The sequence below is a fragment of the Manihot esculenta genome, chromosome 6 (genome assembly GCF_001659605.2).
Source record: "Manihot esculenta cultivar AM560-2 chromosome 6, M.esculenta_v8, whole genome shotgun sequence".
Classification (NCBI taxonomy): Eukaryota; Viridiplantae; Streptophyta; class Magnoliopsida; order Malpighiales; family Euphorbiaceae; genus Manihot; species Manihot esculenta.
In genome coordinates, this window is record NC_035166.2 from 30,361,757 (window position 1) to 30,379,340 (window position 17,584).

Genomic DNA, 17,584 nt, shown 5'->3' on the forward strand with positions numbered 1-17,584 from the left:
AGCATGCTCATCTGAGGTGGTTCTGGTTGGCATGAAAATGAGTGGGAGAAAGAGACGCACAGGACAGGGATTGTATAAGGATATATGTGAATTATGGCACTAAAATCTAAGGATGGAAAGTAAATATAGGATGGATATGTTTCCATATGTGTGATAAAAGTTATATCTTGGAATTGCATATTTCTTTCCTTATTATATTTCTATTCACATAATCACTATGCTTTACTTTTACTCTTTTAATTAATTTATTTAATTTTTTATATGTAATAAATAATTTTATAATTTATTTTTTTATTAAATTATAAAACAAAAGATATTGTACTAAGAGTTTTAAATTTATAATTATGTATGAATAGAATAATTAGAAATTGAAAGTAAATTAAAGCAATAAAAATTATTTTACGAGTAAAGATCAAATTGTGTTTTGAGTTGGTTTTGCTAGGTTGATGTAGGTAAGGAAAGTTGGAAAGATTTTATTATTCATAGTAAAACTTAAGGCTCAATTTGATCAAGAAAAACTTAGAAAACTGATCATATAAGTTTAACCTAAAAAATAGAAAGATTAGGAGTGGCGCTCTTCCTCTTAGGTATGCCGATCGCCTGGAACAAAGCATTACTAGCCATGCTCAATAGTGAGAAAACAAAGAAAATCCCAAGTAAATAAGTGAAGGCCAATTCCACTGAGTGTTTTAATTAAAGTAATTAACCAATGAAGATTCTTTTTTTTATTATCAAAAAATTAAAGGCTTAAATTAAACATGTTTTAGCAACAAAAAAAATTTTCAAATGATAAAAGTTATATTTTAACAGTATTCAATTTAATTATTCTCTTCCAATACAAATTGGTCTAGTACTACTACTAGTACGTGTACGTAGTAATAATAATATATAATAAAAGGAAACATGTGGTAGGATTAATTTTAAAACTAATATTACTTTAATATATTAATTTCCAGTAATGTAGTGAGTTATGATACAGTGTGCTCCCCAACCACATGGATTTGGATCGGACCAACTTTTCCTTTAATCTAATTACTTAATCTCCTACACTATTTGATCTGAGGGTACGGAATCAGATCTCTCTCTATTTATATATTTAAAAAAAAAAAAAAAAAAAAAAAACCTTTATGGTAGCTAGCTTTCCAAAGGATATTAATTATGTTAAGATAAAATTTCTAAATTGATGCACTATGAAATGGAAGAACAATCAAGGAGTTTTAATTTATTAGAGCAAATGGCAATAGCTTCTCATACACTCAAAAACAAAATCAGTTGACCACCACCAAGTAATTAGTAAACCTACCAACCCACCATATATTGAAACAGGCCAGGCCAGGTTGGGTTTAAAAAAAAAAAACTACAGTGAGTAAAAACTTTGGTTTAGGTCATAAACTGATCATCTGATTTTTATTTTGTTCATTCATCGATCATCTACACATTTGAGGATGATGAGAAGGTGTTAGCTCATAATCAGGTGATGACCAACAACTATTATCTACACTGCTATTAAACCCTAACTCATGCAACAAGTACCCATGCCCATCACTGCTCTTCTCTTCCACCACCTTCAATATCTTCTCAAAAACACACACTTCACATGGGATCTTCAACACTCCTTCTTGTTGAAACCCAAACTCCTCTTCTGCCTCTCGCAGTAGTATCGCAAATGCTTGGTGCCCCAAGTACTCTGTAGGAATCACATATCTCTTCAACTCCTTGCCAACGCAAACGGCCAGAAATCCTTTGGGGACGGCATCACTGGACGACGCTGCAGAGACATCGGAAAAAGACAGGGTTCTCTTGATGAACTTGATAGTGTTGGTGGTGGAAGAGGAGCAGCTGCCGTTGCTGCTCTTGGAGGAAGTTGCTGCCTTTTTCCACTTCTTGAGGATCTGTTGAAGCCTAACAATGTCAGTGATCTTGTTAGACTTCTTTGATGAATCCATAAGTGTGATGAGTTTCCACAAAAGAGAGAGAGAGAGAAATGGGTTTTGTAGCTTTCTTTGAGTAGTTCGTAGTGGCTAGTGAATCAGATGTGAAATATATATATATATATATATATATATATATAGAAAGTAGCAGATGCTTTCTTGTAGTATATTTAATCCCCATTAGATATAAAATAAAAGTAAATGCAATTAATCATTGAAGTAAAGGTACGTCGGTTGCTGGTGCAACTGCCTCAAGAATCAAAACCCATCAGGCCTTTTCTGATTATTTTAGTTTCCAGTGACTTTTCATATCATATATACATATATATATATATATATATATTTGTGAGTCTTTCCAATATTAAATAATTAATAATGATTGGTTGGTATTTTAATTGCAATTGGTGTCTGATGCAACTGTCAAAACCTATTGTTTGATATTGTTTATTGGATTATGGATGCTCTGAAGATCGGGGAAGATGGCACTCAAGTAATTCCATGTGAAAAGCTCAATTTTTTTTATGGTAGAGAATGGGGGAGATGTGACAATTGAGCCCACAGGTTGACATCTCAAGTAAGTTCACAGGCTAAAGAGAACATGAAAGAGAGAGCCAGGTTAATTAATTAAATTATCAAAGAGCATCCCAAAGCCATATATAATTAGTCAAAAGAGTAACAAATAAGGAAATGGAATGTGAATCTCTTTGCCATTTTCTATATATTAAAAGATATTAGACTGTAAATAGAAACCTGATTAATCATATGGCCAATATTGAGAAGCAAATGGACAAATGGATCCAAATTTTATGTAATTATGTGTTAGCGAATGGATTGATATTGGCCTCACAAGATGTACAGAAAATTAAGCAGCCCTGCATCTTGAGAAATTAAAGGGCTCCAGCTCTTTGTTATTTTGTGGTTCAGTAGGCAACCAGCCAAGGACTGAGCCTCTATGACACGGTGACTGCCTTAATAAGAGAAGCATATATATATATATATATATATTAATAATAACATATCTTCATGAATGTAACCTCTCCAATCATCTCCATTTCCACATATTCATGTTTTGCTCCATTAATTCCTTTATAATATCTACACAATTTTGTATATCGACACAAGTCCAATCAATATTTTCAAAAAATCTTGATTCCATTCTAAATTTAAAATAAAAAAAAAAAGTAATTTTATATATAAAAGGAGTAATACTTTTTTTTTGGTGCGAAGCCCAATAAGGTTTTGATGGATTGTGAATTTCCAAATTTGAAATTATTGATTGAATCATTTGCAGACCACATGCTCATGTTTCTAAGGTTCTTACTTTGGCCCTAAGTTATGCCACATTTATATTTTACACTCAATCAAACATGGCACATGATTCATCTCATTCACCAATGCTTTCTTACAATTCTTTGATTCAATAGTACTTAGCATATGCTACGATAATATTAATTTCTTATTAAAAAAAGGATAACATTAATTATTTTGGACTAATTTTTTTTATTCAACCCACAACCTTGAATTTCCATTATTTACACCTTCCTTTTGCATTCATTCTTGATGAGATGAATGATAATTCGGTTGGTGACGCTTATGATTGGAATGGAATCACATTGACTTTGAGATATGGTGTGAAGGATTGTAAGATTTGATTCTTTCATCACTCCTTGTTCTAAAGTTAATTCATTTCTTGATTAAATCAGAGATTATGTTACCCAAAAATACATATACATATGTAACAACACAATTCTCCGATCCCTTAAAGGACATAAGCTATCATCACTGTTTTTGTCTTGATTGTTGTCGTTATTACAAACTGTACGACTGATTATCCATTGTTGCCGTCATCGTTCATATGTTTTCCTTTCCTTTTTTTCTTCTTTTTCCTGTGTGCGTGTTGGGGGGAGAAAAAGGTAAGATTATTTCACTTTACCCGTTCCTTGATGTTACAATGAAGCATAAAGTTAAAAGCAAAACCATATTAGCTGGGAAATTTTGTTTGGTAATTAGCTCAAAGCATAAAAGATATAATTAAAGAAGTACAGTACCGTTTAGCTCTGGTGTTAAAAAGGGCAGTTATCAGCCTTTCAACTCCTAATATTCAGCTCGCAAAACCAAAAAGCTTTGGTGTAATCAGCAGCTGAGAGTTTTTAGCTTTTGTAGCTCCCAATAGTTCACCTCCTACGTTTAGAAGCACACAGTATAATAAAGTTAACGAAGTACATACAGTGATTATGAGAGAGCTATGACCTTACCCGAAAAATTGTTACTATTTACAACGTTCCGAGGGCACCCAACAGGAAGGTATGAACAAGCTCTCATGTGCCAACCCATAGAGTTTGATAAATATTTTTAAAAGATATGAAATGTTGACCCACAAAGGTAAGTAAAGCCAAGCTCATCTGTGCCAGCATTCTAATACTTTCCAGGAAACACGAATGTGAACCGAGTAAAAGGAAACCAGGCTCCGCTGTGATTTAATGTGCAGTCTGATCATTCAAGAACATGCAGGTTTGCGGCTGAACAGAAGTCACGCTTCATCTTCTTTCAACTTCCATCAAGCCACAATATCATTGGCAAGCTTCACTTGCACCTAGACCAGATTTTAATTTCATGCTCCTCAGGCCTCAAGATTTTTTTACTAAATATTCCAATATATCAAACAGGGGAAAAATCTCTTTTCAGTGTGGTCATGATGGCTCTAGTCTTTCAATGCAGCTTTTGAGGGTTTGGATGGACCTGTCCGAAGTGAACAAGAAATGCTAAAGCAAATGAACTTTCGATAAAATAACTCTAGCGGAAGAAAATAAAGCACAAGGAAGTTCAATGTAAACACCAACCCACAAACAAAGGAACTGAATCCAGTGTCATGGGCATATTGAAGTAAACCAACCCCAATCAGTAACAAAGTAAGGACAACGATGTTCAATGTAACAATAAAAGCCAAGCATGTTTCTCTAGCAACACGTAAACTAACAAAAGAGCTACTATTGATACTGAATCCAGTGTCATGTCAAAAAACAGCAACATTAGGTACTTACTACCACCATTGGTATGATGCATGAAATTTACATTGCAGATCAGAGTTAGAAAAGCTTTTCAACACTTCAATATGAGAATAAAAGAATTTTACCTTTCCTTGTCTTGGGCGGTCTAATACCACTGCTTACAATTGAAGTAGGAGAAAGAGGCCTTTTGGCAGGAACAGGTTTCATTGATGATTCTGACTTCTTGGAAGAAATGAGAGACGAGTAAAGAATAGCATCAACAGCCTCCCGCTGTTGTTTCCTTTTTGTGATTAAATCTTCAGAAGCACCTATTTGATTAGGAGTCCTACCAACATCACACTCACTCCCTTTAATACCAGTTCCAGCTAAGGAAGTTGAAATTTCCAATTCCTTATCATGCTTAATAGATTTCTTTGGTCCTTTTGCCGCTTTTAACTTTTCACGGCTATCACTCATCCCTTGTTCCAAGTACAAATTACTCTGTGAATTCATCTTATCTTTCCTCTTACCTTTATGAGAAATTTTCTCACTTCTGTCATTGCACTTACTTTCACTATCCCCAATATATTCCCTTGAAGTTGAAGACTTCAAATTCTTTAACATTATGTTTTCACCACTAGCACGTACAGATGGAAGATCATGATCTCTAGCTCTTCTTTTGTCACTGTGGGTATCTTCCTTGCTTACAATATTATCATCGTCTCCTGCAACTGCCATATTGCATTGAACCACAGAACTGATTTGTTTTGTATTCATGTGACACGATGCCTGTGTCTTGTGCTCAATTTGTTTGCTACTGTGGATAGGATCTCTAGCATTTTTAACAAGCTTAGCCTGTCTTGAGGAATTCTCAAAATGTTTAGTGCTATTATGCCTGAAAGCTGTTTTAAAGGATTCGTACGGCCTTTTAACTGACATAATCAAGTTTCTCTCTTTAGCATCTTTTACTAGGGCAGCCCAGTTCAGGTTTGTTTGTAGAGTCCTTGCATTACCAAAAATCCAAAGGGAGAGCTTGGCTCGTGTCAAAGCTACGTTCATCCGCCTTACATCAGCAATAAACCCAATATTGCTGGAGTTGGCTCTATTTGTATGAGAACATGAATCTGGAGCTCTAACTGTGGAAAATATCAATATATCAACTTCACGACCTTGAAAACCATCAACGGTATTAAATTCCATATCAGCTATAACGGAAGACCCAAATGCACTTGAAAAATGAGAACGCAGAAGTGACAGTTGGTTCTTGTATGGAGTTATAATCCCAATTTTTCTGCCATCAAATTCAGAGGGGTACCTATATAAAAATATCCAATAATACATAATCAATAATATAATTAACCGGAGCATATTTACTGCCGTAAAACACTTATTTTCTCTGAAGTGGAAAATGACATCACCTCTTCTTGAAACTCCTTAATAATGCAACAGCAGCTTCAGCTTCATGCTCATTATACAGGGAAAATGCACCAGAATTCTTACCACGAAGTTCCTGACCATCAATAATGTCATAGAATACATAAGGGCCAAAGTCCTCACTCTCATGAAACGATGCTGATTTACTTGACATGTTTTCTCCATTCAGTAGTTTCTCGTCATAAAAATGCAAGGAGGGAAACCGGCAAATCTCTGGGTGCATCCTATACTGCAACAGTAAATAATTTGTAAATGTATCATGTTTTATGTAAATATACTAGTTTTATCTCCTAGGCTGCAACTATTAATATTTATATGGGCCAAGATCTTAGTAAAATAAAAGCTGTTCACCTGTTTAGTAAGCATGGTAACTGGATGACCTGCCCTTTGTAAACGCTCAAACATGCTGCACTCATAAAGAAATTTGCTTGCAGTATTAGAGAGGACAGTTGCAGGAAGCTGCTTTGGGTCGCCAACCTTGGAAAACAAGTGTGAAATACAATATCAATAACGCTCCCATAAGATGCTCTGAACATAATATTGATGTAGTCCTTACCATAATACACCTCGTCCCATGTGACTTTAAAAGCTGAAGAGGAATCAAAGTAGCAGGTTCCAGAGCCTGCAGAGACAAAATAGCAGATCTATGAAAAAATGAAACAAATGACAGTGCTGAAACATTAATGATTTCGAGAACCAAACTAGAGTTGAAAAAAGTTTACTTGAGCTGCTTCATCAATGACAACAGCATCAAAAAGGGTATGCTCAGATGGATTCCCAAATTTACAGCTTGATATAGATTCCGAGCAAACTCCATAGAGATCACCACCACATCCACTTAATGTAGTAACCACTATTTCAGCTTCCTTTAGTATTGTCTTGCGCAGCTTATGTTTCAGAGCCTTAATTTCTTCATTAGTTTTCTTTTCCTGTGCCTGAGCAGCACTAAGATCTCTAAAAATTTGTTTCTTCTGTGCATATAACTTCTGTAACTTCACCTCCAATTCAGCATCTGACATATCTTTTAAGTCATCCCCTTTCCGTGTTCCATCATCTAAAGAATTTTTAAGGTCAGAATTCCCATCCTGTAAGTTAGCTCGCTTAGCCTCATAAAACCTAATATTATCAACTAACTTTTCCAGATTAGAACGCAATGCTGTAGAAGAACCCATACTTGAATCATTTTTAGTGCCATTCAAATTCATCCTCTCTTCACCAAGGCGATTATCAACAAGAGTGTCAATAAAGAAGGGCAGTGAATTTGGATGAACTGTTTTAGCATTTCCAACCCTTACAATATATGGCTTGTACAATTTACCATCACTACCATAAAGGCCACCACTGGAAATTCTTGATATCAACTCATCAACTGCAGCATTTGATTGAGCACAAAGGAGCACCCTTCTTCTCACAGTACATTCCACTGACTTTTCATTTCTCTCAACATCCTCATTTAACTGTCTAGCCAAGGAAGCATCCTGCCATGCCCTTGCAATTGCAACCGACTGGCAAACTTTTGGCCTTGTATTCATGCGTGAACTATTAATTTGTTTTGAACTTCCATTCAAACGATTCTTGGCATCATTTGTTCCTCTAGGTGAAGCAAGCAACCCACTGACAATTGCCACTATAGTTCGGGTCTTCCCAGTACCTATTGAAATAGATGAGATATTAGAATACAGTAGACAAGATATTAAAATATATTTCAGATTCACTATAGATGGGACCACACGTAAAAGGCTTACCTGGAGGACCCTGAATAAGAGATAATTCAAGTTCTTTCTTTGAATTAGGCAATCCAATTGCAGCACTGATAGCTTGCAATTGGCTCTCATTAAAGGATGATGTCAGTACTTGCTGCAAGGATTGGGATAGCTTACACAGAGCGAGTTCTCTCAATTCATTATGATCCACAGAATCATTTACAGGTTTTAGAATAACTGGAAGTATGGGAATATCCTTTATTGATGATAGCACCTGAAATTCTCGAAGTTGAGGTGTAATGCTCATGATGCGACTTGTATGCCATTTACTACGTTCAAGAAGTTGCCTCCTACCTTGATTTAACCGTGAAGATCCATTTAGAAAATAGAACCTGATCAGAAGTATACTCATCCTTCTTTTATTGTCTCTCTCCCGTCTCTCCACCTGATACACAGGCAGGTTACTTCAGGACAGCATTGGGAAAAAGTAGGAAACAGGCCAATGTCTAATTCATATATATATATATTAGTCTATGAAGCACAGAAGCACTTATTATATGGAAATAATCAGATGAGCCAACAAAAGTTCAACTTCTGCATTATGTATTTTAATGATCGGTTGCTCAAAATTGCATCTCAAATTAGAATTTCAGATGTAGGTGAACAAAATAACATCTAAAATGAAGATTTAACCATCTTTGAACATGCACAGCATTCAGCAAATTACAAAGTCATAAAGTTTTGTCTACCCAAAAAGGAAAAAAGATACAGAATTTCAAACTTAAATGCATATGAAGAACTTCTATACCTTGCCAACCATATGAACATCACAATAAGTATTTTGTGGAGCCTCTTTTGTTAGCAAAACAAGGTCATTTTCAGAAAAGCTTTTGGGCGATGTAAGATCATTGTCATCATGGACAAAGCGAACAAGATGGAAGTCGTCAACCCTCTCAACTGACAACACAGATAGAATGCCATAATACATCTCCTCCCATGAAGACATATCTAAAAATGAACTAGTCAACTGTGCTTTGAACTCTTCCAAAACTAACGGCTGGAAAATGTCAACATACTGTTCAGGTGATCGGAAACACATGGGAACCTCCTTTAATCTACTAACTTTGTGAGTCTCATCTTCACTTGCAGATGTTAAACCCACTGTTTCAAAGTAATTTATTTCCAAAATAGGCCTATACCAGGCATCAAGTCTGGGAGGCTTGAACCTTTTAACTCCAGCCTCCAGTCTGTGTACACTTCCAAATCTATTATCCATAGGTGTTTTAAGTTGGATGATTTGCCTTTTTGGACCAGAAGCACTTATCTTTGGCAGAAATGAGGGCTGCTGTCTCACAGATTTTAATGAAGATTCAGATATATCATCAGTAGCATCACGCACAATCTCTTTCAATATCGAATCTCTTGTTTCGGAAACCAGACTGTGGCAAGTTTGAATCATACTTTTAGCATTCACAGACTCATAACAAGAGTTCTTCAAATCAATTTTGTTTTGAGATGCAAATGCATCATTTATGCTGGCATTGGACTTGACTTCTTTAATCTTATCATCTGCACCTTTTGATTTGAGAGAAGAAAGTGATTTGCCCCTTAATTTATCAAAGTCCTTCTGAGAAGTGAGGCCAGATCTATCTGAAGCATCTTTTTGTTCAAAGGCATCCAGTAGGTCCTTTGAAGTCTTAATGCTAGAAACCTTCTCCTTTGCAGTTTCAGCTACTAAAGCACTTCCATCAGCTGTAGAAGCCACTGTCTGGTTATCTAGTTGAACACGACCTGAACGACCATTATCAGGTAGGATGAGCTTAGCAGGTGAAATTTGTATTTCTGCTTCATCATCTGAAAGAACAATCACATTACTTTTTTCACCTCTATTAGTCACTGATATAGAATCCATGGGTTTCACCCTAATATCCTTTGCAGGGGCAGCTTGCACATAAGAAGCTCCCGGTCTTAATTTGGCCGTCCCCATATCAGAAGAAACTTCCTTAGATAATGAAACACAAAGGCGTGAAACTTCTTCTGTCAATTCATCAATATTAACACTCTCTGTAGGGAGAAAGAACGTAGCATGTTAAAAGATGTAGCAAACACATAGCAGATGATCAAAGTTTCACTGCATATGTAAGTTCAAGAATATATAAGAATACTCACCACATGAAATAAGATTCTCAATGACCTTAAAAGTCAATGCAGCTGCATTACTGCAAGAACCTTTGAGCAGATTCAGCAGAGAATTTACTGTTCGTTTCCAATAGACAACTACAACTTTAAGTGATGATTTCCCCCAGTCAATCAGATCATGTAGCCACATGAAGTCCAATATATTTCCCACAATTTTTCCAGAATCCCTAGAATGCCCAGTGAGAGATGGGTAAAGTCTCTCAAAAAGAACAGGGAGGATTTCAAGTACACGAACACAAGTCATCTGAGAAAAGAAGAATAATATGATAAGACCTACTAAACTAAAATTAAAATTCCATAACTATCTTTAAGAAAGCAGTATGCATATTGTAGCAGATGCACAACCTAAGGGATAGAGAGCTAAAAAGAGTAATTTATTAGTGAGTCACTAAATTACCTGGCAAAGACTGTAATCAACGAATGCTTTCCCTTCTATCAAGCACTTCCGAATTGATGGCCATGCAATTTCTGACAATAAGTAACAGAAACTCTCCTGTGATTTTAAGTTATCAATTGATGGATGCCCTCCAACATTTGCAGGCAAAGAATCAAAAACTGGCTGTGTCAGAAATCCACCTTGGGAAGAGTACTTCAATACTGAATTATCTGATGAATTTTCAGAAAATAAATCCCCTTCTGTAATAAGTTTCCGAAGTATAAAGAAAAAATGCTGCAATGTGTGAAACTTTGATACAACAGAATCCAATTGAACCTGCAAATAGCAAAGAGTGACAAAATAAAAGAAAAACAAAAAAGGATATCAAACTCAGGTAGCATGAAGTAATTCTGTTAATGAAAAGGCAAGATATAAGTTGTTAAACATGTTAAAGTTCCATAGAAGAGGCACATAAGCTCAAATCAAACACTTTCATCAGAGAATTATGCCCCTTTATGACAATACAGCAGCCTCTTCAAGCCATCCCTTGAAGACAAAATGGTCCCAACTTAACAAGAATGAAGGGAGAGAAACCAATCCAGGGTTTTAGAAGCTGAGAAAGCATATCTTAGTTCATTGACTGTATAAGTTTATCTTGGAAGACAGAAACTAGCATAAAACAAATGCCTGGTCTCGCCCCAAATATATGAAAGTAAGAAAGGGAAGTAGAAAATAAACTAAATGTCAAGCACGCATCAATTTTGAAGTCCTAGGGAAAGAAGTGCCATTACCGATCACTCACCACTTTCAAAGCATGTCTCAACCCTAAAAAAATGGTTGACAAAGAAGAACCACTGGAGCAAAGGAACTTCAATCCACATGCAAGACCCCGTGTATTGGAAACTTGCTCCAACAGACTTTTACCAACTTGCCTCACACTCTACATAAACAGAAGAAAAGATCATAACCAACTATTCACAGTAGGACAATGAGATGTGTGCACACACAATGCATGAGAGAGAGAGAGAGAGAGAGAGAGCAAATACATAGTTAAAATGACCTCAGTATTAACAATTAACTTTGACATTCTTACATCATTAGGGTCCAGAAGAGAAAGGATCAAGCTCTCTGCCATCTGTGGTTCCCACGTCCACTGCTTCCGAAGTTCCCCTTGCCCCACCTGAACTACAAAATGGGCAGTCAACCTGTAGAAAAATCCAGAGCACCACCAAGGAGAATGAGAACTAATGCACATCAATAGAAATCAGCTTAAGAACCTGCAACATTGTCATTGCTATAACAAGAAATGCAACTTTGGGAAAAAACATGCTCAAACCTGTTGAAGGTTCTTATTAAAGGAAGATGCGCCATTGACACTCTGATCGAGTTTTTTGACTCATTACTGCCCCCACCATCATCAGAACCAGTTGGGACCTTCCACCCAAATGAAGTGGAGATTTCTGTGGCTGAAGAAGAAAGCCAAGTTTTAATAGCAAGTGCCATTTCCACACTGTTTTCAGGTTCTATCAAGATTAAACGAGATCGGGCCCAGAAAACAGCCTTTGAAAATGATACTGGAAGTATTGATGGATCACTATCAACCAAAACATCTATCCATAACATAGGAATGCACATCCAGCCTCTGCAATCCTGAGAAGTAATCTTACTCTGTGCATTGAATTCACTCCAACAACTACTATCCTTTTCTTCAACATCCGAGGAAAATAAAAGCCTGTCATTATCATTAATGTCAACTGAAATGGTTCTATCAACAGCTAAAGGTGTATGGCTATCCAACAATGCAGTTACTAGGGCAGCAGCATCAGACACTATAATCGTTTGCATAAGATCAAAAGCAGGCTGTCGAAGAGAACTATGAAGCGAAGAATCCTTCAAAGATGACACAAGTGAAGGACCCCTGTCAAAAAAATTCATACAATTTTCCAATAAAACAATCAAAGTCGAGCATATATATCATGTAACGTGTATGTTTAACAAAGTTCAATACAAATTCACAGCTTTAATAGAGCTTTCAAACTTGATAGGAGCAGGATTCTGTGAAGGAATGAAGCAAAGAAGATCTATACTACATACCACATATGCGCACATTCAACTGGGGTACATGGTGGGTTCATCTTGTAGCCTCGGTGTATGATAAGAAGTGCTATCTGAAATTACAATCTTGCAATAAATAGAGTAATGAGCCAAAAAAAAAAAAAGAAATTACTGCATCAAAATGTTGTTATAATCTGACAAGTGACAATGTTGAAGAGTTGAAAAACCTTGCACGCCAATTTTCTTGTCAGAACATTGAAGTTGCTGCTCACAGGAACCTGATGTAGAAGAAAATAAAGAAAGTGCCTGCGCTGCTTTTCATGTTCCCCATCTTGCAAAGCCTCAAGCGACTGGACAAATAGGACTTGTCTACATCAGTAATGTCAAGAAAGTACCATGTATCAAGTAAAGTAACTTAGACAATTTGCAAGCATAACGAAAGAAGTATTAACAAAAAGGTCAGAAATGGTTCACAGACAGGCCTGAAGAAAAGGAGGAAGAAGGTCAAAAATATCTTTATGGATCTTCTCATTTCTAGTATGGAAACACTGGCCCAATAATGTGTTCCGCATCACACTTGGAGACAATGTAGACCTTAACCAAAGCTTGCAACCTTGAAAAGTCCACATAAGGAAAGGCCAACTCCATCATCACAATTAATTATAAATGTAACTGGAACTTGTTTAACAAGATGAATGGAAGAAGTAGCACTTACCAAGCATTTTGAAAAGTTCTTTCAAACAGCTTACAGCATGAGAAAATTCAGCTGAATCGCCACTTATATGGTTAAGCACAATGTCAAAAAAAATTGGATAGCGCTCCAGTATGCCTTCTTCAAAAGCATGAGGTTCTAAGAACTCAATCCTTCATAAAACACAACAAATGTATCATTAGCTGGGAGAGAGAGAAAAAGAAGGGGGGGATGCACAGTTGAAGATTGAGATTTTAAACACTGCTTCCTACAAAGATGTGATTCCAAGCCATATGGATAAGCGCTCCAGCTGCGCTCTTGGCCTTGAAGTCTTCGTGGCTGATGGTAGTGCTTCTGTCTCCAGAAACCCAATAAATTTGTTCAACAAAGGCTGCAAAGGTTCCATATCTGCTGCTCTCCTAAACACAAACAGGATATCATTAATAAGGTATGAAGGAATTTTACTGTGACTAGAAAATCATATTTCCACAGAAGATGTTGAAAAGACAGTTTCATTTACGATTAATAGACTGATGGTATTTCCTTATAGAGAAAATTACTACATAGTCCCTATAATATGAAAAAACGCACCAATTAGTCCCTCGATTTTGAAAAATACATTAAAACATCCTGACATTTTAAAAAGTCTACTTATTAGTCCCTCCGTTATTTTTTCTGTTAAGTATTTTATTATTTAGTCCCTATGATTTTGAAAAACTTATTAGTTGTTCTCTCAGATTTATAAAAATTTACTAATTAATCCATCTGCATCAGGGGCATTTTAGACTTTTTTGAAATATTTAACTGCTAAAACTAATAGAGGGGGCTAACTAGTAGACTTTTTAAAAAATTAAAAAATCAACTATTGAGTTTCTCCATAACATAGAGACTAAGTAGTAATTCTCCCTTCCTTCTATCGAGAGAAGCTTTATCCACTTTCCAGTTGCACGCATCACTTACTACCAAACTAACCGACAAGAAAGCTTAGCACTAGGGTGGCAGCAAGTCCTCTTATATAGTTGCTTTGTTAACCACAATAAGGAACAGTTATATTCTTAACTAGAACAGCATAAAGCCCTCAACCGAGAAACTCAACCATTATCCAGATAGAGAGAGAGTTATTGGATATCAGTGTGAATTTACCCTCAAGATACTGTAAGAAATATCTAGGATTGGTCAGTACAAGAGAACAGTACCTCAATTTTTCCATAGATCGAGCTAAACGCCGACCAATGGTGCGTACTCTTCTATTGCAGAAAAGCAACACATAAACACCCTGACAAACAAGACTATCTATAAGGACAGTTTCAAAAAATAATAATAATAATAATAAGCACATGAGCCATATCTGTGAGCACATGTGATTTTGGAACAACTTGGCAGCAAAATACCGGAAATTGTTGATGTCCAGCCAAAGTCAGCTCATGCATATTATCAACTGCTTCAACAAACAATTCAAATTCAGTGACCAAGGACTGATCATCAAGCAGGAAAGGAAACATCAAAACCTGTGAGTTTAGAAATGAAAGAAAATTAAACAGTGGAAAAAGAAAACAAATTTCTTTCTGTTATTTTACTTAATTAATCTAATTAAGAAATAAGGAAAATGAGTTTAGAAAGTGTATTCTTACTATCATATCATTATCATATGCCATTGGTGTTAATGGTGTATTTGTAACTTCAGCTTTTGTAACAATTTTTTACTTTCTCATTTTCTTTCCCACAATTCCCTCCTTTTCACTCAATATTGGTGAGAAATATTTTAGAGATTTGGGGGGAAATTAAGAAAATTTAAGTTCCATTATTTTCTCCTCTTTTCCTTTCTCCATTCGTGATCAGAACATGAGATCCTACTTTAATTTCTATTCATCCCATAGCTGAAAAAAAAAAAAAGCCAGGCTGCAGGAACCACAGCAATTCCATTGAAAGTCGGGAAATGCATGAATTGGAATTAGGTGAGGTTTACATTGGACACAGTCAAAAAATCTCCCATGACCAAATAAAATAGAACATACGCAGGGAAAAAAAGTTGTAATTACAAATATGTCTTAGCATAAAATCTAGGTCTGCATACCACATTAAGCTCAATCAACTAAAATCACAATCACTATCCAATGACAGTATTCTTCCCATTAATCAGTTAAAGTAACAGTCATCAGACCACAGTTCAAAGAAGAAAGAAAAGAGTAATACGACCATATTTTACCTCATACATAAGACTAACGACTTCAGCATTATCCCGCTGAGGATCGTAGTCTTCCTTCTTTAGTCTAGTATTTATCTCACGCAAGTGTTGAGTTACCCTTTCCTCATCCAGACTTCGCAACACATCAAGAAGGGGGCCAATTGAACTCGAATCATACTCCATACTATACATCTGTTGGGCCTGGTGGTGCTGAGAAATGCATTGGATGCATTGCCGTATTTCCTCAGAAATCCTCTTCCACAGAAGCCCAAGGGGAGAATCAGGACGCTCATCTTTGTAATAATTGTAAAACGTCTCCAAAAGGGGCCCCATTAAGTCCCAAGAGCCACACCATATATGATTTTCTTTAGGCAAACTAATCAGGAAATTAAACGTATCTGAGAACCTGTCACAAAAGAAATTACTTCACTAAATCAATCTACATGTTTTATTATGTAGGTTTGAGTAGAGATGAATTTTTTTTCCTTTTTGGAAAAACTGAGACTGGTAAGAGAAAGACCATTCTTCTTTGAGCTTGTGAAGACGGCGGCGTTTCATAGGATCGTCGTCGTCGTCTTCTTCTTCCTCAATGCCTCTCCATCTATCTAACAGCTCTCTCCTGGACCCAATCTTAACCATTTCTTTGAAAATGAAAAGAATACGTAAAAGCAAATAATCAAAGATCGTCTGAATTCTAGGGTTTCCGATTCACTGACACAGGGTTTTTCCAGGGAGGGCCGAGGGGTATAAAATAGAAAACAGATCCTCGCCGTCACATAGTGGGAAAATGTAGTTGTTGCTCTATTTATGAAGGAAGAGAAACCAAATCAAAAGCGCCAATACCAGAAAGACGGGCGGAAAAAAACGACGCCGTTGTGGGATTGCACCCTAAAGTCTGAGAGGCCAAATCCATAATTTCAGTTGGATTTCCGCTTAAATCACTATTTGCATGTAATTTTTTGGAAATTAACTATTTAGTACGTATTGTTTCGTAAAATTAATTATTTGAATTTTTATTTTTTAAAAAATACTAAATACTATTTATTTTTTTAAACATTTAACTATTAGATTTTTATTTTTTTAAATTATTAACATATAATCCTTTCATTTATTAAAATTATTAAAAATATTTAAAATAACTCAAATATTCTACTTTAATTAATCACTGTAATTTAAAAATATAACTATTCAATTTCTATAATTTCAAATCAGCAGGATTCAACTATTATTAATTTTGAATTTATAATTATTTAATCTAGGTTAACCCTTGCAATTTATATGATAAATTAAATAGTTTACAGCTAAAAAAATTGAAAACTAATTAATATATTTTGAAAATAGAGAAATTAAATAATTAATTTTATTAAGCTACAGAGACTAAATAATAAATTATTTTAATTTTTTTTAAATTACAATAAATTTGTTTTTATTTTTAATTTAATTTATACATATATATAATTTTAATTTTATAAACACATATAAATTATATAAAAATGTATAATATATCTTAAAATTTATGAAAAACACGAGTAAATTAGTTTTCTTAGTTTGATTAAGGTTTAATTTGACTTCAACTTAATTTTTAATAAGAAAAATAAAAACCGAATCAAAACAGTAATAAAATGGATTCATATGGTTTTAATCGATTTCGTCTTTTATACACATATACTTCCAATTTTATTATTCACTTCCTGAACTTAATATTATATTTTGTATTTTATTATTCCAATTTTAATATAATAATTAGGTAATATATTTACACCATGAAAATCCACTTTATTATTATTTTCTCAACTTATTTGATTATCCTAAAAAATAAAATAAAAAATTATTTATTTATTTCATAGATAACCTTTGTAAACAAAAGAAGAAGAAGAAAGGTTCTTATAATACTATATAACAGTCGTCCAAAATAAGTAATGAGTTGTTACCACTAAATTAGACCATAAATTGGATTTTGTCAGACTATATCACAACGCGGATTCTACTAAATCACAATCCGAGCTCTAGTCTCACTAAATAA

At 35.1% G+C, this 17,584-nt stretch overlaps 2 protein-coding genes across 10 annotated transcripts; both read right to left on the reverse strand.

Moving 5' to 3' along the window:
* Nucleotides 1-1,196: 1,196 nt before the first annotated feature.
* LOC110618282 (auxin-responsive protein SAUR72) lies at nt 1,197-2,052 on the reverse strand. The gene has a single exon (XM_021761432.2). It carries the CDS (start codon nt 1,944-1,946, stop codon nt 1,428-1,430), a length of 519 nt encoding a protein of 172 aa, XP_021617124.1. The 5' UTR covers nt 1,947-2,052; the 3' UTR covers nt 1,197-1,427.
* Nucleotides 2,053-3,811: 1,759 nt separating this feature from the next.
* Nucleotides 3,812-16,353, reverse strand: LOC110617483 (uncharacterized ATP-dependent helicase C29A10.10c). 9 transcript variants are annotated; one of them, XR_002488380.2, is made up of 24 exons: nt 16,082-16,353; nt 15,583-15,967; nt 14,768-14,884; nt 14,573-14,652; nt 13,649-13,795; nt 13,401-13,549; nt 13,168-13,298; nt 12,913-13,035; nt 12,725-12,798; nt 11,967-12,548; nt 11,724-11,835; nt 11,433-11,570; nt 10,652-10,966; nt 10,225-10,498; nt 8,864-10,119; nt 8,098-8,500; nt 7,075-8,003; nt 6,909-6,974; nt 6,704-6,829; nt 6,337-6,581; nt 5,065-6,233; nt 4,187-4,670; nt 3,980-4,112; nt 3,812-3,870 (listed from the first exon to the last, which is right to left on the reverse strand). XR_002488380.2 is itself a non-coding variant. In XM_021760286.2 (22 exons), exons 1-22 carry the CDS (start codon nt 16,198-16,200, stop codon nt 4,633-4,635), a joined length of 6,978 nt encoding a protein of 2,325 aa, XP_021615978.1. In that variant the 5' UTR covers nt 16,201-16,353; the 3' UTR covers nt 3,979-4,632. The 9 variants fall into 9 exon arrangements, 6 of the variants coding, with proteins under 6 accessions (XP_021615978.1, XP_043813820.1, XP_021615980.1 ...); XR_002488377.2 differs by having other exon boundaries at nt 3,980-4,670; XR_002488379.2 differs by lacking the exon at nt 3,812-3,870 and having other exon boundaries at nt 3,979-4,112.
* Nucleotides 16,354-17,584: the final 1,231 nt, after the last annotated feature.